Source organism: Vanessa atalanta, chromosome 23 (assembly GCF_905147765.1).
Source record: "Vanessa atalanta chromosome 23, ilVanAtal1.2, whole genome shotgun sequence".
In the NCBI taxonomy this organism is placed as follows: Eukaryota; Metazoa; Arthropoda; class Insecta; order Lepidoptera; family Nymphalidae; genus Vanessa; species Vanessa atalanta.
The window spans coordinates 2,544,173-2,570,810 of record NC_061893.1 but is presented as its reverse complement, the minus strand read 5'-3'; the positions used below and the strand labels follow the sequence as shown (position 1 = coordinate 2,570,810).

The window sequence follows — 26,638 nt, the reverse complement described above, 5'->3', positions numbered from 1 at the left end:
CCCGTATGATGGGCATTGCTAGACATTCGTTAAACATTCAAAATAATAGATGCAGATTTCCGACATACAGATTACAATTTTTTTGAAATTGAAATTGTGTGCACAGCCTGTAATCCAATCCAAGCGGATTTTAGGAATTACTTTAAAATTTCTCTTACAATGTTATCGAAATGATCTGTATTTAATAAACGTATTATTTGGTGTCGTGACTTTAGTTGGAAAACTTGATCTCAAGTATAGCAGTCAGATCTATAAGTTCAGAGATTAATTAACAATTACATAATATGATAGTATATCTATACGATAATGTATATAATATGTAAAGGCATCCAATTAGAATAATTAGTTAAAATAAATAAACTTCATTCATAAGGCATAGATGATATATTTTTCATTTTGATCTTAACAAACAGCATTATGGATGCGATTTTGTCAAACAGTTACCTATACCACCTTTTAAATAATGTGCCGTACCGTATAAGGCCATTTTTCACTTGTGAGTGTTATATATTGGCCTCGATAGTTTCCGCTAAGCACGATGTGAATCGTAAGTGCCCATACTCGGATTTAAATCCGGAAACGATGTAAGAAGCACGTGGTTTGTCAGAAGGCGGTCTCAACAATACATTCATTGAGACGAGACCGCTGACATTGTTTAGGATAGACGTAGTTTTTAGAGCACTCGTACAATCCAAAATTGTTTGTTTACAAAGAAAATACAATAAATGTAATAAGAAAAACTGGTTCGTCGTCAATGTTTTTTGTGAGTTAAAAGGTAGTTGCTTCACAAGTTTTACTTAATTATTTCCTAATGCTTGCCCTTGTGCTTGTACGTAAATGTTTTTTGGCAAAGCATTACTCGTTTTGTAGTTTATTCGTTCCTGCTTACGTATAACATGCATTAAAACACACAAAGTAAAACACACACATATGTAAATGATGACTATTCCTAATTTTAATATTAAAATGTAAACTTACTCTTGAATCACACGAGATCGAGCCGATTCATTTAATAAATTATATGGTAATTTTTATTATATGTTTCGTTTTTGATAGTCTTTCTTTCTTACATTCACGACATAGTTAATATGGCTTCTCCTTTTTTCAACTGACAATCAAAGCAACCTTAAATCACTACATCAACAAAGATACGCAGGTCTTCATGTTTTCTCGACTTAAATCGTGCTTTGGGTAGTGTAAATTATAATTAAGATCTCATAATTTCGGTAAATCTCTTGAAATATTCATTATTGGTATGGAAACCAAACCAACAGTGTATGTTGCTGCGACGCTGTATCTAGCGAAAGCTTTAATGAGTATATCACTGACACACACACAAAATATGGCCTAAAGTACTATATTAAGGATCCTTTCAATCAAATGACTGGATTTAATTACAGTGCCATTTTTGACGCAGACATATATAACAGTGAGTGTTAATGGGTTACAAACTCTCATATATATACTAACTGAGGGTCTAGTTAACGATAAAGATATAGAAAGGTAACTTCGTGCTCTAATTGTTAGACGTAACGCTCGCACGTTGATTTCCAAAACACTGTAACCAATAAAGGTTGTAATTGTTTTGAGTATATTGTTTATTAGAGTAAATTGTTTATGCTTGTTTAAATGTAAGTTTTGTTCAAGTTAACCAGGCGTGATGTAATAGCATCAGAGTGCGATACAATGATCTCGATTATTGTGATGAAATTTTAACGGTACTACACCGCGTCGATCATGTTTTAGCAGTTAATTCCAGTATTCCAGTGCCTTCGACAACAACAATATATGTATATAAATAAATATTAGACAACATCACATACATTACTCTGATCCCAATGTAAGTAACTATAGCACTTTTGTAATTTCCTTGATTTTTGTGATCTTTATTATTCGTATGTATCCTTTAATATATATACCTAATCATCGAAATTTAAAAGTACTTTATTTATCAATGATAAAATAAACATTATCTTAAAGTTTGTGCAATAAACAATAAAAGGTCGGAGGGAAACGACATCAGTAGGGCTGTCAGTCTTGCGGTGATGCTAGAGATCATTTTTATCAGGGTTTTTGAGAGCGGGCTCGCTCACGTAGTGATAAGCTGACACTCGACTGATAAGGCGAATGGTTTTGTTGTAAATTGTTAATGGAATAAAATTATTATTCAGATATAATGAGAATTTGAGGTGCCTTGTTGAATTAATTACGTGTTATTACTAACTCGTCTAATTGTCACGATGGCTTAGTGGTTAGCTTAGACGGCTGCAAATAATTAAGTCCGGGTTCGAATACCGAAACGGGCTAAATAATGTAATAGGGTTTTTTGAGTAGAAATTCTTAATAGCAGCTAGGAGTTTCTTGTGCTTGGAAAGCGAGTCAAGCGCTTCTCTATACTCTCGGACCCAAGCTGTTGTTGCTGTTCTATTTCACAATGACAGAAAGGGTACAGAGAACACGTCTGTATTCCACAATTGCGTTATGTTTAATGCGCCGTACTTAATTAGAGAGCATGTGAAATTAGCAGTCATGGTAGAAAACGATTAGAAGCTCAAAATCATTATTGTTATTACGAAGGTATGTTCGATATGTTACAGTGATGTGTGTTAACACAGAGTGTTAATGTTACATTGAAGGCTACAATTCACCATCATAAAAACAGTGCAATGCTTCTTCTATCATACGATAACCCCGCATTGAAATTTATAAACCGTCAAAAATCTTTCATATTTTTTTAGTATTAAAGAATATATTTAGAAACTACGAGTATACCATAAACGATTTAAATAAATTATGTTTATTTCTTTAGAAAGGAGTAAGAGATATGATCATGCCATGTTCCATGACAGACACCGGGTCTATCAAATTAATTTAATATTTACTATAAATGTTAAACATTCGAGCAATCATTGAAAATTCAAAAGGTATTTATTATATCGGAACTTGACATCATATGCAAATTATCAAGGTCTGATTATATATTCGTGCGTACATAAATACATAAACATTATTGTTTGCGGTAGATAATATGTCATTTATTTGGGGACAACGCTGTGTGTTTCTTCTACTTCGTTAGTTCAGTAGCTTGCTCATAAGGTCGCTGATGCGTTGCCGGCCTTCAAGGAAGGAGTACGCTCTTTTCTTGAAGGTTCCCAAGTCGTCGGTCGGTAGTCGGTTCGGAAAAACCGCCTGCGAAAGCTGGTCCACAGAGTGGTTGTGCAAGGCAGAAAATGAAAGTCTTGTAATATGACGTTCATCCCTTTACATTTCATGCCCGTAGCGTAATTATATTACAGTTCACTTTTTCACTCGCGAGGACTGCTTCTGAACTTACGACTTACGAACTCATCTCATATTTATACATTCTCGTCCCGTCAAAGAAAATCCCGTCAATAAAATCGGCAGAATGTTATTTTCACTTTTTACTCATCACCTTACTATCTATATTCAAAACAAAAGAAGAAACCATACCGTTAAAGAAATTTGATAAAAAATATTTCTTAACCACAAAGAAAATAATTAACAGCTTTATAAACGTGAACGTTATAAATGCTTAAATAAAAAACAAAGACAATCCTTGACAATTTGAACATATTTTTAGTATGAATCTCTTCGTTAACATACAGCCACTGGCATTGCTCCTATTATTACAACATTAAGTAATAACTCCTTAAAGTTATTCTAAATATAAAACGAAACAAATGTTTATATAATCGCGCTTCCGTACTAATTGTTCTAGTTGAGCTGTTATATACTAATGTTGTATATTCGACTGATTTATATAGAAATAATCATATATAGTAGAAATGCAGGGCACAGCTAGTAAATAGCGTTTGATGAGTACCTTTCAAGATTAATATATTTATTTTGGTTTATGTCAAATAGTTACGAGGATGGGCCTCCTCATGGCTAGGGGTCAACCCTGCCCATAGACTGGTACTGTAAGAAATATAAAGCATTGTTCATATCAACAATGCGCCCTCAGCCTTGGGAACTAACACGTCCCGTGTGTCTGTATTCACAGTGGCTCTAGAGTTAGAGAGTATTTAATACAATAATGTCGTGTAAATCGTGTTAGTAACGTAAAGGTAACTTAAATTCTACCTTGATAAGGTATCGTGACTATAAAAAACCTTGCCAACCACGACGTTGAAGTTGATACCCAGTTGTCTGATAATGAAATATAGTAATAACTTTGATGCTATTATGGAAAACGAAAGATATTATAAATGTAGTATTGTTTGTAATCTATTTCGTGTTTGGTAGGGAAGAAAACCTGCCTGTTTAGGATGATTTCTGCCAACATTATTTACACTAAAGCACATTGGAACAGCGCATCAGAAAAAGTCAAAATTTAAAAACAGGTTTACATCTCGTTAACCGTAACTGCAACCATAAAAAAAAATGGTTTCAACAGAGTAGCTAATTTTTCTTTAATCTGTCATTATATGTAATACCAAATCTTTATTCAATATGTAAGTGATTACAGTTGATTACTGATAGTCAAAAATCTACCACCGGTTCGGAAATTAACACCTCGGATCTGAGAACAACCGGCGAAAGACATCAGCCGGATGTATATTTTTTATGGGTAGGTATATAAACATGTTATTGACATAAAAATAATTTATTGCAACTATTTTTTCATCACACACTTAACACTAAAGACAACGTAATTGCAACTATTATATTTAATATTGTAATTCGTCGACTTGCATACTTTTTATACGTCACTTAAACATTTTTTTGTTTCTTTTAGTGTATATTCTTAAAAAGATATTTTTAAAAGTGTATTCAGACGAGGCACAGGTTTTAAAGCATGCAAATATATTACAAAACCTTACGGATTTCCGAGTATAACAGACATAAATAAACAATAACAATAAGGTCGTCGGGTCAGTGAAATACTTGATATAGAGATCGCTAACTCGATGTAGGTTATCTGCTATAAGTAGTATTTATAGCTCGTCTTTTAAACTGTATAGTGGCCATTTAAAAAAATCTTTTGTTTTATCCTATACTAGCTGTGCCCGCGACTTCGTGGGCGTTTGAATTTAAGTAATTTGGACATTGCAGCATGACTTTTCTTTAAGCTAAAGCTTAAAGTTACCTTTGTAAAAAATGTTATTTTGGTATATGTACCGTGTATACATTCATATGCATTTAGTAAATGGTTATTCCAATATAACAGACACTCCAATTTTATTTTATTATATGTATAGAAGATGTTTAGATATACATATATTCCTACGTCACAAATTGTATGATCTTATACAAATACGGTGTAGTTTTAGAACGAACATTTATAGAATAGATCTCGCGCACAATCTTTACTAATATTATAAATGTGAAAGTAGCTGTCTGTCTGTTGCTCTTTCACGGACAAACTACTGAACCGAATGTGGTGTTGGTATGAAGTCAACTTGAACATCAAGGCCTACTTGAAGACCAACCTCTAAAACGCGAGCCGAGCCGACAACTAGTCATACATTATATAAGTTGTTTGAACATAACATTAAGTATCTATCGAGATATTCTGTAAGAAGAAACTCAAAACTCACCGAAGATCACGAGCGTGAAATGTCAGAATGTGATATGCGACATCGACTATAATAATTATACAATTTATAGCTCACACGTATCAAAATGGCATATCACCGTAACTCGATTGTCAACATTTCACGAATGAGATTTGAAGCGAATTATTACTGAACCGCACGGAAGGTTCATTATTATTTATGTAGCGATTAGTTTTTATGAGTACATCATCATCCTCCTGCCCTTATCCCAATTTTACTCGGGGTCGGCGCAGCAAGTCTTTTTTTTCCATACTTCTCTGTCGGACGTCATCTCACAAGTAACATTCTCTCTACCCATTTCGTCTTTCACACAGTCCATCCAACATGATTTTTATGAGTACCTTATACTTGAATAATTCACATAGAGTTGTGTCAGAAATCTTGACGCACGTTTCTATAATCATTTCAGCATAATCGCATGAACGATGCATGAACGCATGCCATTGAGCAATATACTGTATATATAAGACATCAGATATCTGCCCGTCCCGACTTCGTATGAGACAAATAGAGGGATCCGATTGTAGCGCCACCTACTAGGTACAATTTAAATCATCCACTCAAATATAAAAATAAAAAAAATCATTCATCTAGGAATTCAATAAGACTACCCACATACAGAAGCATTATATGTATAAAGATATAAATAACGGTGATTGTATATTGTTCTTAGTACATTTTATCGTATATTCAAAAACAGAGGTGAGCAAAATCTAAATTTATCGAAAGTCACGGAGGTCAAATCGTTCTCAACTTTCCATATTAAGATAAAAAATATAATCTACACTAAGACAATCTGGTCCTAACGGTATCTACACTTCGACCGATAACAGATACGTGAAGCCTTTAGTAATAACAATGTTTATTTTATCTTCTCCTAATTCAAATCATACAAGGTTGAGACCGCCTTGTATGAGACAAGACTTTTGGTCACGCTTTTCTATCAATACTAATATTATAAAGAGGTCAAATTTGTTATGTATATTCTATTCCAACCAAAGATGAGAAAAGATAAGTAAATAATATTCGAGAGCTTGATTAACGACAAAAATACAGAAATCTTAAGATTAAACAAAATAGAAATAATGCTCAAAACAAAAATATAACCAATTGTATGTGTGTACAATGGGCGGACTTATGGCTAATTAGCCACCTCTTCCAGACAACCCAATCTGAGAGAGATGTTTTAAAACCATCGGAGTAGGGTAAGCAGTCATAAACTTACATACAAATATTTACACACTAATACTTATAGCTAGCAAACCCTTGCATGAAAACAAAACGTGCACTTAAAAACAATTTTAATGACCTAACCTAACATTTATGAAATGATTTAAGGTGATAAATTATTAACATGCTTGAGTGTACACATAGGTCAATGCATGCTAAGCCTGATTCAAGCGCGCGTGTAGAAAGCACTACACGCAAAAAGTTTTTGTTTTTTTAAATAAGAGAATCAAATATAATGACTACCATTCACGAATTTATGTTAATTAATTAGTGTAATTTTGTCTTCTGTATGGAATTATCTTTTGTTAATTCCAAAATCACTTCGACCATTCGTGTCACCTCATACAAATATAATATGTAGGAAAACTTAACTTTACAAGCAATTTAAATTTAGTGGGTCTGCTAAAATCGCTAGAAACACAAAGTGTTTACAATAAATACTTCTGATGAAAGCGTCACAATAAGTGATTTGTGAAAAACCTTTGCAATCGATTTTAAAAGAGAAATCGTCAAAATGTATTATTTCGGTTTTATCGCAACCGGTCGGTACGATCGTTGTCATTTATTCATGACTGTAATTGCTTGTTTCTGTTGACAATTAGCCCAAGCCGATGACGTTTGATCGTCTTTGTGTACCTTCTAGTAATGTCAGTAAATTTTTATTTTAACGAGATGTTTTTTTGATAACAATAATGTATGCTTGTATTAGGATTGCATTTAATTAACAAAATAAAGTCTATAGTATTTTTATCGCTTAAATTATTAAAAAAAATATATGTTTCGTAAATGTGCCAACAGCTCAAACAATAAAGCACTACCATGCCGTTTCAAGTTCAGGGTGTGCAATAACTTGTTGACTAAGAAAGATAGAAAAACTGCACAAGTGGTATTTTTTTTGTTAAATACAGTTTATTGGCAGGCAGACTATCAAATTACCATACTCTTTGGCACTGTAAGAAATATTAACCTATTCTTACCGCTTTGGGAACAAAGCCGATATGTCGCCTGTATTCACAGTGGCAAACTCGTGCTTCAAGTTGTATCCTCAACAAAATTTAGTATTGCTGCTTGGCAGTAGAATAAAAGACGAGTTGGTAACCAACCCAGACGGGTTTGCACCTCTTATACATTGAATCATAAAAACCTGTTACATACAGACATACGTTTGCAAAATCATTCAATAAATATATTGCTCGTTTGATACAATCTAGACTCGAGTCGGTGTAATGATTACCGTGACAACTACATGCCTCTTCGTTACATGGCTTGTATTTCATCAAATTAATTTTCTTATTCGTCACGAGCACTTCAGATAACACTCAAGTATATATCGTACGATAATATATTAAACGTGCATTAAATATGTCTGTTTCTAAAGTAACGCATGTGATACGTAATCTTTACATACAGATATAATAACATATCAGACCTTTTTCACAAGTATCTAGAAAAAAAAAACCCGACAAAGGAAAGTCATTGCTCGATGACATAATTCGAGTATAAAAAAAAAATGATATTATGTACTATAATGTGGAATGAGGATTGGTGTAAATTTTTTTTTTTTTATAAGTTGTATTTTCCTTGTTGTTTGGAAAGCTCAAGATAGAAGTAAACGACATTTTTTTTAAGAAAGTTTTTTTTTATGTTTAATGCACGTACATATGATTATGTGCCGACTGCTGCGAAATGAAAGCACATTAAAGTTTACTACCTATTAAATATTTCTCCTTCAATATAAATGTTTTATATAGATTCTTATCCTACCGAGATCTTGAGAGAGATATGTGCTAATCCGAGAAGCTACATAAATATAAAATAGATCAATAATTTGAATAGCGCCCTTTAGCTAATAATGACGTCAATTGTCCATACACTTTTTCACACGACTACCTTTCCATAGCTAAGAAACGTAGCCGTTCACGTTGGCTAGCGTACAGTTTCTCATGATGATCTCGTTTTTTTTTTCGTTTTCACCGCATAGTAAGATATTTTCTTAGCCAGCTCATGTCGCAAGAATCAATATCTATTTTTTTATCATTGTTTAAGTAAAGCACTCCAGGCGGTTACCTAACAGTTTCACAACTCGACATCGCAATCGTTCTCAAAATGCTTCACTTACTTTATCTAACTATTCTAATATTATAAAAAAATGATTGCTTGTTTGTTAGAATGCACAAAAATCAGGTTCTCTAAGACCGAATTGAAAAAAAAATTACATTAGATGCTTAATTTATTCAGCAAGGTACGGAACGGAGCACGCGAATCCGCGCGACCGGCTAGTATATAAAAACGTGACTATGAAAATTGTAGTCCTTTTATAATATTTATTATGGTTAATCTAACTAGTGTCGCCCGCGGCTTTGTTCGAATTTTTCGTTAAGTATAAAAAGTAGCCTTGGAGTTCAAGCTTGCTTCAATACACATTTTTTTCTTTACAATTTTTAACAAATTTTGTTTAGTGGCTTAGCAACAGACAGCTAGGGTTACATTTATATTATTATTATATAGAAGAAATTGAAACTTTATAACCTAATATTAATCGGAAAATATGTGTGCACATGAAAAACTAAACGTACATATGCCAATAACCTTGCGGCTTTTGAGCACGACTTTATTTAACGATTTTAATTTTTTTTTTTTGATATTGAAGATCATCTTGATCATCTAATAATCAAAACTCACACTTTTGTAGTGTATACTTAACTATAAAATAATGATTATGATTACGGTCTGATGATGTTTCGAGAATTTTCGAAACTAAAAACATGTGACATTAATATTTGACAGTTACATTCGTTTTGTTCTTTTACCTATTCAAAAAACCGTAAATTCTCAATCGCTTTGTATTCAAAATTATCTAGTAATTCAGAATTCATTTGTATTTACTCTTACGCAGACTGAAAACACGACTTTCATTAGCCCAACCCGGGTCGAACCACGGACCTTTAAATCTGTAGCTTCATGGACCAGTCATAAAAAGCAAAAAGTTTATATTGAATCGATGCAAAAATCATGACCGCTTCGCATCGTGATAATAATACTGTTACAATTTCCATGAAATATGAGTCTTACTGTTAGCGAAGGGAATAAAGCTGGGTATTGAAACTTTAAACAGTAAGGCGGTGTTTGAAACATGAGATAAATATCACAACGACAATTATTTAAATTATTTTATACTAGTTTTTGCCTACGGTTTCGCCCACTTATTTACGGGCAGTAGGTAGGTTTTATGTATTAACTGTAGCCTTAGTTCCTTTCGGTTCAAACTTTCTTTGTACAAATTTCATCAAAGTCCGGTGAAGAGGCTTAGCCGTGAATTAATGTAGATGATGACGATTTTTTTTTAACTGACAGCAGGATGTCATAACGGAAGAAAAGCTAAAATAAAGCATGTCACGATGGAAGATGCTTTTCTGAAACGTGCTTGAATTTTAACGTGTCATTATTTTATCTATCATCACATAAATACGAAAGGAACTCTGTTTGCCTTTTTGTTAGTCTTTCACGGTAAAACAACTTAACCGAATTTGATCAAATTTGGTATGAAGAACCTTTTCATACACCCTTCGATCAACAATACCACGTGCTATTAACCGAAGCTAGCACCTAAAACCGACCTATAACTAAAACTTGAGCTAAGCCGCGGGCAACAGCTTATATAAAGTTTAATTTTTCAATTTTTATAAGATAGGCTGACAAAGAAATGAGTCATGGCTTAAATAATATTATAAACTAGCGACCCGCCCCGTCTTCGCACGGGTGCAATTATTTCTCATAAAAAGTAAAGGATAAAAAATGGTTGTTGTTTTTAAAGACCTTTTTAAGGTGTACAATACTGTAGTATTTTATTTAGATCTATCTCGTAGGGTTCAGCTAGCGTTTGCAATGTAAGCTCAAAACCTCTAAAATATTCAGTTTTTCTCTACTATATTGCTCATATAGTATACATATAAACCATCCTCTTGAATTAATGATTGTTTAATTTTAAAGATCTAAGTATACATAGGGACAGACAGCGGTAAGCGACTTTGTTTTATACTATGTAATGATGCGAAAGTGACTGTTCATTAATTCGTTTGTTATGATTTCACGTCTTAGATACTTAATCGATCTTTATGATTTTGAATACACTATGTTAGGGGTACAGGAAAGGAGAAATGATACCTAACACACGTACGAACCTGCGTGCAGAGAGAAGGAAATATAGACCATACGTCAATGACTCGCTAATTATCAGCTAAGATATTATATGTCAGTACCTTTATATATAATGATTATACCGGCTCATTCACCGATCAAACAGACACCTAGCAACGAAATTTGTGCTGTTTGGAGAACGATCGATTAGGAAAATCCCTACACAGTACAGCCACGTTCCCTCAAAGTGTTGCCAACAGCAAAAATGTAATCCATCTTTCGTTAAATGGTTATCACTTGTTTTTAAAATGCATCTAGAGATTTGATCTCCGTTTATCTTGTTTTTATGAATAAAATTCGATGACATTTCGAAAAAACCCATAATCTGAAAGGATTTTAAGAAAACAGATAGCAATTGTATTAAATTTAGAAATAGATTTTAAATTTTCTTGAACGTTTGATTAGAATTTATCTCAATTTCATTTGATAGAATATTGTCTATATAAACCCTTAAAATTTTAGCTTTCTCATCATTTTTGTCGTGTGATATGTGACACAGACTTTTGCTTATGTAGTATCTTTTATATTTTAAACGTTATACAGTGTTTGCTAATCAAGAAGTTTTTTTTTTGTATATTCATTCATTGTGGGTTCTACAAGTTTTAATATAATATATTTCTTTGGTTAAATTTATTTGTAATGTGTCTGTATGGATTAATTTATTATTAATAACTTGTATCAGGTAATATTCAATTGTTTATTTTTACCAAATTTGGTGTAAATTTAACAGTGAATAAAATGTTAAATGTTTACAATTGTCAATACCGTGTTAGATACATATTGTGAGTTTTGAAGAGAAATCTAAATATACTTATCTGCTTGTGGGGTCGTTTTCATTGCACTCAAAAAACCACTATGAATACAATGTGAATGTATTGTTGCACATTGGTTTGAAGGGTGAGAGAGCCAGTGTAACTACAGTTACAAGGGACATAACTACTTAGTTTCAGTTTCAAGGTTGGTGGTGCATCGAAGATGTAAGGAATGACTTCAATGTCCGTTGTCAATGTCTATGGGCAGTGATGACCACTTCAGGCCTATTTTTCGATCCACCTACATATTTCATTAAAAATAATTATATTAAAGATCTACGAATGATTGTTACGGCCGAGTTTAAGTCTTCAATAAACAGCATAAGTGTAAATATTAAAAAAAATATTTAATATGACACAGTCATAATTTTATTTAATTTATTTTAGGGAGGTTGACTATCAAATGTTCCACGTCATGGTACGTAGTCTCAATAGTTCATTGTCTTTGATTCTCTAAGAAATATTAACCATTCTTACAATGCCAATATTCCATCATCTTTGGGAAATACAAAGTTATGTTTCCTATTTCTGAAACTACACTATCTCGCTCACCCTTCAAATTGGAAACATAATAACACAATAATCCACATATAGGAATAACAACTAAACCTAATTTCCGATACAGAGGAGTACAAATACAACCTATAGGGATTTTTTGCAAAATACCCTTACATGTTATGAGCTCAACCTGGAGTTCAAACCACTGCACTGGATCTGCAGCCATACAAGCTAGCCATATTTAAACATCATTATTTTTTATGTTTTACACTTTCTTTAGCTATTGTTAGCTATATAAATAATTGTGTGTGTGTCATACATAATATTCTTTATGTATGTTTATCAATGAAATAAATCAATTTATTTGTAACGGTTTGTTAGCTTATTTTTTATCAATGCTAATGTTCAATTGACTAATCCTCGACCTTCAATACAGTACCACATTAAAGGGACTGATAAAATAAATTACCATAACAAAGGAATACCAAATTGTTATCATTTTGTTTGAAATGTAATCACTATATCTACTAAAAACTAACTGCAGCTAAAAAGCTGCTGGTTTATAATTAGAGTTGAAGAAAATATTACGAATTATTAAATGACTTCATTAATAATTATTGTTACCAAAATATTGTTATTTTTTATTATTTTTATATTTTTATTAAGAAATAAAATCAAATCACTGAATATAAGTCCTAGAAACGTATTTGTTTTGTTATTTACTTCGATTAATACAAGGTTATCCAAGAAATTTATAAAAAGAATTTAAAATATTATTAACGTTAAATTTTGTTCTGAACATTAAATGGTAAATAAACATTATATTTTAATGAGGTTCAATGATATCAATTTCTAACAGTTTAACGCTCGATCGTTCTTTGTTCTGTTAAAAATGACGAGATGACACAAGAAAATTATAAATAGTTCGTTTAATGTTTAAAATAAATTCACTTACCTCCGTCTTTAAACGATGCTGTTTCGTCGATAGGAATTATTAACAAAGGCAGGATTCCACTCAAGCCGACCAGCATAGATGCAAGAGCAGAAAATAACCAAGGATGTTCATCCAGTTCTTCCACAAAATTATAAAAATACTCGGGTAAAAGTCCTCCTATATAGGTCTCCATTTTATTTTTATTTAATTCAAAAATCGAACACAATCCAAACTTTACACCGCGCGAAAACAACCACACAGTATTGTTTTCTAAAGTTTCTGCATAATCGTTTTTCGAAGATTCTTCTACCCAGACGGACTAATCTACACTGAGATTGAGTACGTCCGTTTATATCTCCACAGATTGACGATTGCAATATTTATTATCTATTTATCAACTTGAGATAAATTTGTGAGAAACGATCAATCGTGCTTTTTCATTTTGCCACCAAATTTACTGCGCAACCGACGACAGCACGAAATATAATACACCTGCGACGAAATAATACATTAAATTACAATTTCCTCGATTCAGTGTTTGTTTTGTTTGTATTGCTAGTGAATAAGACTAAAGAACTTACCAGTGCTGCCAGCGACGAATTTTCATCTGCCAATATTCGATTACTGAAAAAATAATTATGTAATAAATTTAATTATTAATATCGAATTATGTTTAAAAATATATTGTAACTCTTCTTAATCAGCCAAAATTTTATCACGTTATGCTTTCATGTCTTTTAGTAACTAGCAGATGCAATGTATAATCTTAAACATCTTTAATAATATTATAATAAAAAATACGTCAGTTATTTTAAAATGAAAATCGAAATATTTTTACTCTAAAATTTATATGAAATATTAATAAAATTTAATTAATGTAGATCAACTTCAACGTGTGAATTGATACCACGAGCGACGCCTCATACTTGTTTTGTTTATTTCCGTATAAGGCCGCAATGATGATGAGCAAGGGCAACATTGTAATTAATTAGAACTATGAAGTTAGATACGAATCATTGTCAAATTGTCAGGATTTTGACATATTTACTTTTGATTTGTTTGATACTGACGTTTAGTTCCTTTTTCTTATATTTGAAAGCAAATAAATAAGACAGTTTATATATTAATATTTTTATAAGCATTTTATTATAGTATTCTAAATTATAATATAAATTTAGAACACCTGTACCTGTATTTTATACAGTTTTCCAATCTTATCGTTCAAGTTTAAAATTAAATGGCAACACTTTCAAACAAAAAATATTAGGTATATTGAAAGTATACTAATAAGGCAACATTTTCTTCTGATAGGTATCCCAGAAGTAAAATCAAGCAGTTAGCAGATTCTATACCGTTGTTGACACCTATATATTTTTATAATTATTTATTGATTTGTTTTCATTAATCTAGGTTTACTTAAACATATTTCTGTTATATTTATACAAGCATACATGTTTTTTTTTTTTCTTAAAATGACACTATTAGGTAGTTAACTAGTTACAGTTTTCTAATTAAATTTAAACACAGCTACATTTCAAAAGAACTTTTAGAAGAATTTATAATGAAAAATTCAATTTTATAAATCAGATTTTTTTTATATTTGTATAATGAGCGCAGGAAATGCAAATAAATTTGACTGAATGTTACCGTGACACCAAATGCAATACGATTCTTCTTGGCAGCTGCGTCTGAGCGCCCAGTTGAAGCGAAATGCCGTACTTATTTTGGCTTGCCAATTTAGATATCTGACTACATATAAATACATTATACATAACGAACGGACGGCGTATCGCAGTAGCAACATATTAAACCAGCTCGTACAAGGTACGCGTCGTAAGTTCTGCGTGTTTAACTTTGCAAAGTTTCGCGCCAAAGTGACGTTCCTGTATGAGGTATTGAGAACGCGTTAAAAATTTGTGCATCGAGCCAAACAATTTTTGTGGTGTTAATTGTTACCCCCTTTTGGGTTGTTGGCAAATAAAAACAAATATGGATTCGTGGGGCATTTTAAATGTGGATACTGCAGCGGCTGCTATATCCCGAGATGATATGCATAGCAGTTTTAGAAGGAAAGAAATTATGGTAAGTTTTTTTTTAAATTCTTTGATAGCGACAACATAGTGTCAGAAATGTTTTATAAATATAACGTAACAATAGCATCCGATTATAAATATAGAAATGACTAATTAATTAAAATATTTTTATTTTTAATATCTAATTTAAAAACTATGTTATAAAGGAAATATTGTCTCTTTAAGAAATTTCTTTCAGTGACATTAGTGTGATAATATGTATCTAGTTATATCGATATCGATACAGTCAAAGTAGTTTAATGATACTAAAATATTTTTTTAAATATTTTGTGTGTCGAGAGTTTCATATTGTCTATGACTAACTGTCTCCATTTTGTTATTGTTATGTATTACTAGGTATCTTAATAATATCGTGCTAAATCAAAAAAAGAGTGAATAAATAAAAATAGAAGTAAACTAAACAAATCTGTTGCTATAAAACCTTCGTAAAGACAAAAAATATTTATTAAACGTACATAAATATGTACGAAAGTGTAAATATTTTGACAATATCTTAAATGGATCAGGCAAACAGTTTACTGAATAACAGAAATTCGTATATCTCTGACGCAAATTGTTAAATACTGGTTGAATTATCCAAATACTAGTTCATCGCAAAATATTACGGTTACGCCCAAAATAATAAAAATATTCCCAAAATCGGACATAGTACCTACTTCACGTATGATTTTATGATAAAAAATTATAATCGAGTAACTACCAAAATATTGTTATCCTTGTACAAACCTTTTCCGCCTGCTGGTTAACCTTTGATTCGACCGTAACGTCTGCTCACATTTTTCATGTGTTCCGAATTATATACCCTTAATATTTTTTTGTTTTTACTTTAGAACAAGTCATGCACTATCCTAATACGTTAGAAATTGGAATATTTTCTGTTAGGAATGTGATGTTTATTTAGGTGTCAACATTATACAGATTATTAGAAGAAATATGACATCAGGATGTAAAACAGATGTGCGTGACCACGACATCTAAATTAAAAACGGCCCACGGTTATGATGAAATTATATTTTCATAATTTTTTTGATGTAATTGTGAAGTGACATACTCAAGATTTCGTATAAAAAAACAAGATTTTTTACTTTTAAATCGCGTCATGAACGAAGTTTTATTTATTTACAACTTATTTATTAAAACATTTGCTTACTTACAGTATGACAATTATAGCCTCTAGACTTATGAGAGTATTAGTATGTTTTATTGAGAATCCAATACCGGCTATTACAGGGATATCATGTTTTACTAAAATGTATGTGGTGTGATTATCTGTTATTTTTTTATTTATTTAAGAAAGGTAGGCAGATTGGCAAGTTATATATGTAAGTGGTTACCACCGCTTATCGACATTGGATCTTTAAGAAACTATTAATCGTCCTTTACAAAGTCAGGCACAAACCTTGAAAATTAAAATTAATGCCCCTTGTGCCTGTACTCTGCAGTAACCCTGGCTCATTTTCCCTCATGGCTTGGACAACCAATGTCAAGTAAAAAGATGATTTTTGACAAATCCAAGTCAATTGTGAAATATAAGATTAACCTGTTTAAATTTTGTTAAACGGCAAACTTGAGAAATGCTCATCCAGTGTTTATAAACTGTTTCAAAGTCACTAATGGAGGATTCAGGATACAAAGAGGTATCTGTGGCGCTACCGACGTATATACTGTGCATAAACGGGACAGAGATCAAACAAAGATCACCACTAACAGAGTCCTCCAGCGTTTCAAAAAGATCCAAATATTGATGAACACTATCAAAAGGCGAATGGTTGAAAATCTTGAATATGTGTTCTGACAAGACAGAAATCGCTTGCTTGAACTTGAAATAATGTGCGGGATCGAAGGCAAAAGACATTGTGGATGGTGAAAATTGTCATCGCTGCGAACCTATTAGGGAGTGAACTGGCATTAATCAGCAGAAATGTTGTTCCATACAAAAAGGCTCGGAACAAGACATGCTTGTGATTTTTTTTTGAAATATTTACTACTATTTTAATTAATTTAATTTTACCAATAAAGTATTAAAACTTAATTGGTAAAATTAAACCACTCATTATAATTTACTCGAGCAGAGTAAGCAGTTGTTCTACACCTGTTAAGATAGTTGACAGTAATAAATGAATTATGTCCAACATCTCGATCCGTATCTAATTAAACGATTTTAAGTTGACAAAAGTTCATTATTGGCTATGCAGCGCCGTAACTATCAATCAACATGTGCTGTGATGAGCTGCTCAACGTCGGAAGCTATTAATACGATATTTATAATTACTCTAAGAAAATTTGTGTCATGATTTATATACAACTAGTCGTCGCCCGCGGCATCGCTCGCGTTTTAGGGGTTTGTCGTCAGGTGTTCTTCAAAGAGTAGCTTCTGTTTTTCCTTTTAGTTCAATCTTGCTTCATACCAATTTTCATCAATTTCGATGCAGCGCAGCGTTTTGATCGAGAAACTACAGAGTTAATTTCTTATTTAATTAATTATATTAATATATATAGAATAGTATAGATAATAGGAAATAATGTTAATTGATTATAAAAAAAATATATTAAAGCACTTGCTTATTATATGTCCGGTGTTTATAGTTTTACGTTTTTTGAATTTTTAATACTTAGTCTGGGTGTTTTAAAATTCTATACTGAAATTTCACTTTTAAAAAATACCATTCAGTCTGCCGATGACTCATATATCCAGGAAATACCTTTTTGCGTGCCAATTAATGCCGGTTCAAGATCGCAGACGGGACAAATTTCTGGCAAACATGAATACCAACAATACGCTTACACCACTTTCGCTCTTAACAACGTGTCGTTGCTCGCAAATTAGTTTTTAATCGCTAAACAACTTATTTCAAATGGTCTTACAATTCGATTGGTTCTTAAATATCACTGAATTGGAGCATGCGTTACAGATAATTCTTAAGTGTTATTTATTGTGCATGTACTGAGACGCCTTTGATTCTTTGATGTACACAATCAGTTTGATGAATTGGTTTCGATTAAATTGATTATTAGTTATTGGAAGCGTTGCAACTACTGATAAAATTTATAATTGTATTCAAGAACATATGTTAACTTTAAAAAATGTATTTAGGGCGATTACATTATTTTTAGATATTTAAAAGTTTTATCTATAAGCCTTATTTTTTCATTTGTACTGTTTTTTTTTTTTCACTAAACCAAACCAGTTTTATTTAGTCTCAAAAATCACAAACTTTATAAAATAGTAAAAAGTAGTAAAACTGTCTTTATTTCAATGGCTAAGTATCTAGTTCTATAATATTTGACAAGGCTATATTAGAGTAGGTTTTATACGTGAGGACTCGGCAATAACAATAACTATATAGTGTATTACTACTACTGGTTAAATAAGACATTAACTTTATGTTTATAATAATTCAGAGAAAGTACTTTATGAGCCTGATTGTCTACAAATGTAAGATCGATAAGAAAAGGATACATTTAACTGTTTGTTTTTATAATTTAAATTATAATATCATGTTTATGATCAAAGATTGCCTTATTATTCATAGAAACTCTTTTTTATTTCGAAAATTAGTTCAATAAACAGTATTCACATTAACATCAAGCATTCAAATTTCCCGCTAACTATAAATGTCGGATAAGACATTTAGAACTATAAATCTCAATTAATAAATTACATTCCATGGTAGTACGATGTACATATTTAAAATCGTTAATTTATGTGTTATTTAACCGTAAAATGAATGAATTAAAAAATAAAAAAGTATAAAATCGACAGAACTCTGGATATGCTGTCCGTACCATTCTAACGCCATCGCCACCCAGATGATTCCAAAATTAACCACAGCGTTTCATATTCTTAGCTCGCGTGAACTTTTCGCGCATGAAGTAAAACTATTATCACTGTGAAAATTGTAAATTTTAGCATTTTATAGACAGTTTTAGTGTTTTTATCCGTGATCGTTTTCGTTTTTTTACAATGGATATACCTACCGATGTTTGGGGGCAACTGGCTTTAGAAGCTAGTCAAGTTTATTTAACAGAAGGAGGTCAAATCAGAAGCCCTTTCGCTAATACGGTAATGTAGAATTGTTTTTACCAAGCAATCAGCTGAGGTTTATAAATATTGATAAAAAATATTTCTAACGATTTTAACAAAAAAAGACATGCTAGCAACAAAACGTAATTAAATGATACTTATTACTGTACTGTCAAACATTCTTTTTAATAAACTCGATATCTATAGCTCCAGTATAGATAATGGTAGTTATGACGTTTTTCATTATAGGATGAAATAGTTTCACATATCTATGTTTTTGATTCTTGCTGGTTCTTTTCGGTAGAATCTACATTCCGACTGGTGATAGCTTTAAATTTAATTTAATCTCGTAAATTTCTCGTTATTTGTTTAGTTCTGTAGTATGTTACAATAAATAATGTTTCTTTATTTTCTTTTAAAAATGACGATACTAAAGCGTTTTTTGATGATGCTCGTGACCCAATTACCATATATATTTATTTCAGACTATAGAAAAACTACCGGATAAGGTATTGCTCAATATATTTTCATATTTATCTCATCGAGAAATATGTCGTATGGCAACAGTATGCAAGCGATGGCGTATGGTAGCATACGATACAAAATTGTGGACTCACGTCAGCCTGAGACCTGAAATATCAGGATTACATGTGGGTTGGTACATTTATCTTCAATATTATATATTAATAAAGAATTACCTATAGAAACTACACTTGACTTGACTTGACCTATAGATTCTTTTATTTTCTTTCTTGGAATAGGGCAATAACGCCATCTATTAATAAACACGATGCATTTAACTAAAAGTCCTTAACAGATGGCGGTACATGACCAATCTCAGTTACCTTTTAATAAATAAAAATGAATGTTTGTACTCTATGCGTTCTGTAATAATTCATCTGATTGTGATGGAACTTTGGTTAGTTGTCCATCAATTTAAAAGTTTTGTGTAGACTCTTATTCTACCTAAATCACATTAATATATATTGTATATTTTTCCAGGTTCGCTGGAATCCCTATTAGCTTTGATATCTATAAGGTTCGGTCCATCACTTCGGTATATTGAGCTACCTATAGAACTTATTACACACACAGTTCTACACGAGCTTGCAGCAAAATGCCCGAATTTGACGCACATGCTGCTCGATTTTAGTACAGGTAAAAAGTAAAATGAGTAAGTATGATTAACATTCTTCATATATTTAAAAGGTTTTAAATAAAGCAACGATGTTTATTTTTGAAATATTATAATGATAAGATTAAATGCGAAGTCTTGGCACGGTAATTACTATACCAGTAATAACTACTATTAATTCTCCTGTTATTTATTTATTGAATTTAATTTAGTTTTGCAACAGTTATCATTATTATTTACAGCGATGCAACTTCACGACTTCTCCGAAATGCAAGCTTTTCCAACAAAACTGCGTTATCTTTGCATCTGCTTGTCGGAAGTCATCTTTATGGAAGGCTTTATGAGGAAAATTTACAACTTTATTAATGGATTAGAAATCTTACATCTTATTGGTTAGTAACTTATTTCATTACCTAATTTTGTAACGATTTTCTACCCGAAACCCGACGATAGTATTGCATATAAGAAGTTTAAAAGTTATGTCTTTGTGTGTACATTCAGGGTCGGATTATCCATTAGACTATTTGTGTCTCATTATTAGCATGATCTGGTTCTATTTCCAGGCAAGCGCATCAGAGTTTTCATGTGCTTAATTTATGTTTATAAATTATCTTGTTTCCGGCGGTAAATAAAAACAACTTAAGGAAAACTGCATTAATGTAGAATGAATATTTGACACATGTATCTAAACCATATTGAAGTCCTGGGGTGAAATTAGTTCTAAGCTTTGTCCATTAAAAAAACATAGAATTTACTCGCTCTTATTTTTTTATTAAATAAATAATTACAGGTACATATGAGAAGGTAGAAGAAGAGGAGGAAGAAATATATGAAGTAATCAATGTACATAAACTGAAATCCGCCACGCCTAATCTGCGTGTGATTAATTTGTACGGTATCAACTTTGTGGATGACTCGCATATCGACGCTTTCAGTTCTAATTGTATTCAAGTAAGCTTATTACATATATTCCTTTTTTATATATTAATAATAGTATACCCCTTTTTCAGACATAATATTTATGTTCATAAATGTAACATTTTAAAAATATTATATTAAAAATCATTCTTTAATTTTGTTCTATTTTTAATATAAGAATGAATTGATCGCAGTCAGTCGTAATTTTAATGTGTTATTGAGTGTATTAAGAATAATATTTAATAGTAACAATAAAATGTTCATGTTTTAGCTGGAATGTCTCGCTGTAAATTACTGCAACAAAGTAACAGGCTCAACTATGAAGACACTATTCCAACGGTCTAGAAGACTCACATGCTTGCTCATGAACGGATGTAGTAAGTATACTAAGAAAACAAAATATTTGTTGAAAATTTTGTCAGTTACCCAATTGTTCTTTAAACGCATCACATGTTTATTTTGTCGGTGACATTCCGTGTTACTAATGCTGTGTAATATTAATTATAATTATTTTCAAATACTTTCATAACTTAGTTTAACGATTGTTATATATAAAATATACTTAAATTTTAAGAATAACATTATTGTTACCGTTTTAATATGTAAGTTCTCTGAAATAAAAATCTTTCAAATAATAGCTTAATAAATTGTAATCGTTGTGTGAAACAAATGAATAAATAAATTAAAACGCAACTCACAATTTTCCAGGTCTACATTCAGAGCACGTTATGCAGGTTGAATGGGAGAAGTCATCTATCCAGGAATTAGACGTGACAGCGACGGACTTGTCAACGGAGTGCCTCATCGATATGCTCACGAGGATCCCCAATTTGAGGTTTTTGAGCGCTGGTCAGATTAACGGTTTCAACGACACCGTATTGAAAGCTTGGCAAGAAGCCGGTACCGCGAGGTTAGTGACCTCGTTATTAGAATTCGACTTTACTTTTATTGTGTATGTATGATATGGACTGGGACTCACTTGGATGAATTTAATTTATATTTTGGCTGTATTTCTTGATTTTGCCCTTGGATTATATATATACTGACCAACACAGAATAAATGTGAAAGTAACTAGGTGTGTCTGTTACGTTTTCACACCTAAACCACTCTACCGAATTTGATGAAATTTTGTATGAAGTATACTTGAGCCCCAACGAAGGACATCGAGTACCGTTTCACGCCCAACAGGAACCTGGTGGCGCTGGACGTGGACGCGTCGGACAACCTGTCGGACGAGGCGCTGCACCGCTTCCTGTCGCGGCACGGCGGCCAGCTGTGGGGGCTCGTCATGAGCGGCATGCCGCACATCACCGACCAGCTGTGGCAGAGCGTGCTGCAGCTGCTCACCAACGCCAAGTACCCGTCTTTTATTAAACGACGCAGAAATGCAGCTTCTCAATATAAAAATGGCCATGCTTAGCGTTTAAAATACTATAAATATTTGGTTACTTTCAGAATACTCATAATGGGAACGCAGGAGCGACTCGGGGTTAACATTCACGTTGATCAGGTCAGTTTGTATAAACTATCATGCATGCAAAAATTGGGTGCAACTTTCTTCATAGTCTAGTACATAGGTACATGATCTGTCTGTCTTGTTTTGGGAATTGTAAAATTGTCACTTTATTGAATCACTTGTGTCAAACCAGTTTATTAATATCGTGAGTACTTTGTGTATGGTAGCGGGAAACTTACAATGGTATTCCCAAGGAGAGTTGCCTCCAGACGTCAAAATTGTCCGAACCAGTTTTTGCTACTGCAATGTCATCCACATTCTCCTGAATTTGTGGTCAAGCGAAGGGTAATAAGTGATCTACATTAAGTCACCCTTTCCCTGTTATTAAGATACATACAAGATGACCACCAATAACATTAACATTTTAAAATTCTAGGTAATGTAGATTACTATTTGACAATAGCTATTTCTGGGCCTGAGGTAGCAAAAGGTTACTATAAAGTGTGGTCACGGAAGCTATATATCTGATATGGGCATATCACCAATCAAAACAAGACAATCCTTCAAAACCCAAAAATGATTTAAAAACAACATATTTTCAGTTAATGGACGGTATTGCAAACAGCTGCCCTAACTTAGAACGTCTCGAGCTGAGATGGGATCCAGAGAACCTCAGATTCAGTGACAAGAGTCAAAAAGCGATTGACATTCTTCGTGTAAAATGTCTGAAGCTAAAATGCCTTGTTCTGAGGTAAGTTTAAATGATCCTATTTCAGAGATATATATAGGTACGTATAGTATTTTTGATCCAAGTATTCTAGCAGATGTACTACGTGGAGCTGAACAAATAATTGCGGGTTTTAATTGGACAAGCGCCACTGCATTGTCAGGTTCAAATTGTTCGTTCTTTAACTCATCTCGTATCATTCATTCAACGACGGTGAAGGATAACGTGATATCGTGACGTGACCTGAAAACACGCATATCGAATCCTCCTTGTTAAAATTGGAGGTTGAGAATATTGACACATTACAGAGCTATTACTGTTACTTAAATTTATGATTCCAAAACAAGCAGTGTGATGTAAGCTGTTTTTTTCCAGTGATGGTCGTTATTATGAAATCGTGAAGGCGAACTTCGAGCGCGCAGACCGGACCACTGTCGTCAGGACGTCGACCAATTGCAGAGTTTCAAACTATTACTTACTGTCCAATTATAAGGAACTTGTGTTTAATTAGCGGATGCAGCCTCGTAAATAGAATGTTTTTAAATTTATACGCGGTATTATTTATTGTAAAAATATTTAGCGCCAAATTTTTTGAGATTGTTGAAAGTTTAATATTTTTGTATATTCCAATGTGTTAAATTTCGAACGTTGTTGCTCGTATGGAAAGTGGACAGATTAACTATTAAGTTGTATTAGCGTTGCCAACCAATCTGGTCCAGTATGATTTTTATGATTTTATTTTTTCTGAATAGCTTTTAATTGTGTCCTTATAATTATCATGAACTTGTTTCTGAACTCCCATCCAACTTCTTAGTCACCAATGTTGCACTATAATTAATAAGCGATCTTTTAAATTTTTATTTATTGTAAGACAGCAAACTGGCGAGATAACGGTCTATGGTATTCTCTACCCATAGACACTATTAAAAGTATAAACCATTCCATAACTTGGTAATGTGCTAATAACCGTCAAAGTAATCATAATCCTTGTGTCTATCGATAAACATGTTTGAAAGTAGGGGAAAGCTCTTTTACTGGTATGGTTGGCAGAAACATTTCATATTTTTGAACGAACAATGTTTTTAATTTTATTTAACATAAACAATTTGTGACGTAGAAAAATAATATTAACTCAGAATTAAAATTACGTCGAATGAATAATAAGTACATTACTTACATTGATTAATTATGTAACAAGATTAATTGGAACTTGATAAAGCATTGCTAAGAAAGGTTATACGAGTAAATAAATAAATTAAATTCAACACAATGTATACTTTCATTAGATATGCAAATTAATATTGATTTACATTATATAGCGTATATTTTTCCACCAGTAAAGCGGGAGAGGATAGCGTGCAAGTGAGACGGCACTACATTGTTGCTATTTATAAATGACGCGCGCTATATACTGTCTCAGTGACCACAAAACAAATGCAACCAGAATTTGTTTAATTATTCTCATTAGGACTATTATTAATCGTGTTCTGTTATTAGATAAACTGTTTCTTTTTTGGTTTCGTCCATACAGTACAGTTTGTACTGAGTTAGTGATTACTCACGAAGTATAATTACATCGTAATTTCATTCCTTTTGTGTTCTGGTAAAGATAATAAATGGTTGAATTGATAATCGGTTTTACACATTTCCCGAAACATTGTACGCGACATTCAAGTATGAGACCGGAAAGGGCTCTCGAATTAGCAGGCATAGACAAACTGCATTCGCTATGGTTTCCATCTTTCCTGCCCTTAGTCATAATTGAATTCGTAGTCAAATAATAAGTTAAATTCGTTTATCAAAGAGCTTCCGTAATCGACTAAAATTTTGGACAGTAAACTACTAAAAACATTTGCGAAGTAAAACTTAGTATTTGCCAAAAAATGGCGACGTTATTTCCCAATCGTCAACCGTTGATCATGTGATTCTGTCACGTCACTTGCCATTAAATTTTTAATTTTTTACTTTGCTATAAACTAATACGTTAAACTCAATGTAATTTCGTCCATGTGATTTAGCAACGAGATTTGTAATTACAAGTATTGAATTAATTGATGTGTAATTATGAATTCAATATTCAATGCCATTATGTATTACGTTGAATAATATCAATACAGGTAATGCAATAAGTCGTATGTAGAAATTGTGTACTTAACAGAAACATTACAATTATTATTACCTGGATAAGATATTCTTGACAACGCTGCTTTTGTCGTAACTCACGACGTGATTGTTTAAGAGTATTGATTACATACAGCAATAATAAAATAAATAGAGATATATAAACATCTAGTTTTAAATTAGAATTTAATTACTTTTACGATCTACAGTGCTATACTGTAAGAACTCACTTCGTATTTGCCTCGTAAAGTTTTGAAAACCGTCTCAAATTCGAGGTCTATACGCTATATTCATCCGAATAGATCTATATTCGCTCACGAAGGCGCGCCAATACACGTTAATAAAATAAACTTAAGTAATATAATAAATTTTTTTGCTGTCTCTACTCATTGTCGTCTCACGCACACATAGATATCTTGTAAGCACGAACGTCACTCAATTAACGCACGCCGGTAGTGATTAAACGTGGAGGGGAGCGACTTCGTGATTAAATAGGTTTTTATCACCGGAATTGTGACGTCAATAGTATCAGAAACTCGTCCAATATCTAGTTAATAATATATTAGTTTTAAAAACTGTTGCTTACAACATTGTGTAGATTTGAAAGAAGTACTAGATATTCCTTTTTTATTACGAGCACGGACATCACGTGGTAGTTACATTTCAGTTAAAATATGAATTACCCAAATAGGTAATAGTTAGAACACGCCTTTTATTATATCTCTTATTGTTAAAGTAATAAAGATCGCGATTGTGTTGAATGAAAAACCCTTAAGAGTTGTTCAAATTGTGAATCTACTGCCATTTTATGTTTTTAATTTAAAATAAATATTTAAATACATGTCATGTATTTTTTTTTAAAGATATACATATATGTCCAAGGAAACAAGTATTACACTAAAATAATAGTTTT

The 26,638-nt window shown here is 32.1% G+C and overlaps 2 protein-coding genes across 2 annotated transcripts in view; one reads left to right on the top strand and one right to left on the bottom strand.

Moving 5' to 3' along the window:
* The window catches only part of LOC125073071 (zinc transporter ZIP13 homolog), a 29,999-nt gene extending 16,153 nt beyond the window's left edge, over window positions 1-13,846 (bottom strand). The window contains exons 1-2 of the mRNA XM_047683757.1: window positions 13,832-13,846; window positions 13,272-13,742 (exon numbers count right to left, since the gene is read on the bottom strand). Of these exons, the coding sequence (XP_047539713.1) occupies window positions 13,272-13,443 (172 nt within the window). The 5' untranslated portion in view covers window positions 13,444-13,742; window positions 13,832-13,846. The remainder of the gene's footprint in view (window positions 1-13,271; window positions 13,743-13,831) is intronic.
* Window positions 13,847-15,059: 1,213 nt separating this feature from the next.
* On the top strand, window positions 15,060-26,566 carry LOC125073235 (F-box/LRR-repeat protein 2). The gene is made up of 11 exons (XM_047683982.1): window positions 15,060-15,332; window positions 19,853-20,021; window positions 20,370-20,525; window positions 20,745-20,894; window positions 21,293-21,453; window positions 21,692-21,797; window positions 22,129-22,330; window positions 22,610-22,777; window positions 22,877-22,931; window positions 23,480-23,628; window positions 23,980-26,566. Exons 1-11 carry the CDS (start codon window positions 15,240-15,242, stop codon window positions 24,113-24,115), a joined length of 1,545 nt encoding a protein of 514 aa, XP_047539938.1. The 5' UTR covers window positions 15,060-15,239; the 3' UTR covers window positions 24,116-26,566.
* The last annotated feature ends 72 nt before the right edge of the window (window positions 26,567-26,638 follow it).

Excerpts from the sequence above, each read along its gene's own strand:
- LOC125073235 (XM_047683982.1), top strand. The coding sequence starts at position 15,240 with ATGGATTCGTGGGGCATTTTAAATGTGGATACTGCAGCGGCTGCTATA. Across the intron at positions 22,778-22,876 it reads CAGCTGCTCACCAACGCCAA|AATACTCATAATGGGAACGC; the intron begins GTACCCGTCTTT and ends GGTTACTTTCAG. Across the intron at positions 22,932-23,479 it reads TTAACATTCACGTTGATCAG|TTAATGGACGGTATTGCAAA; the intron begins GTCAGTTTGTAT and ends ACATATTTTCAG.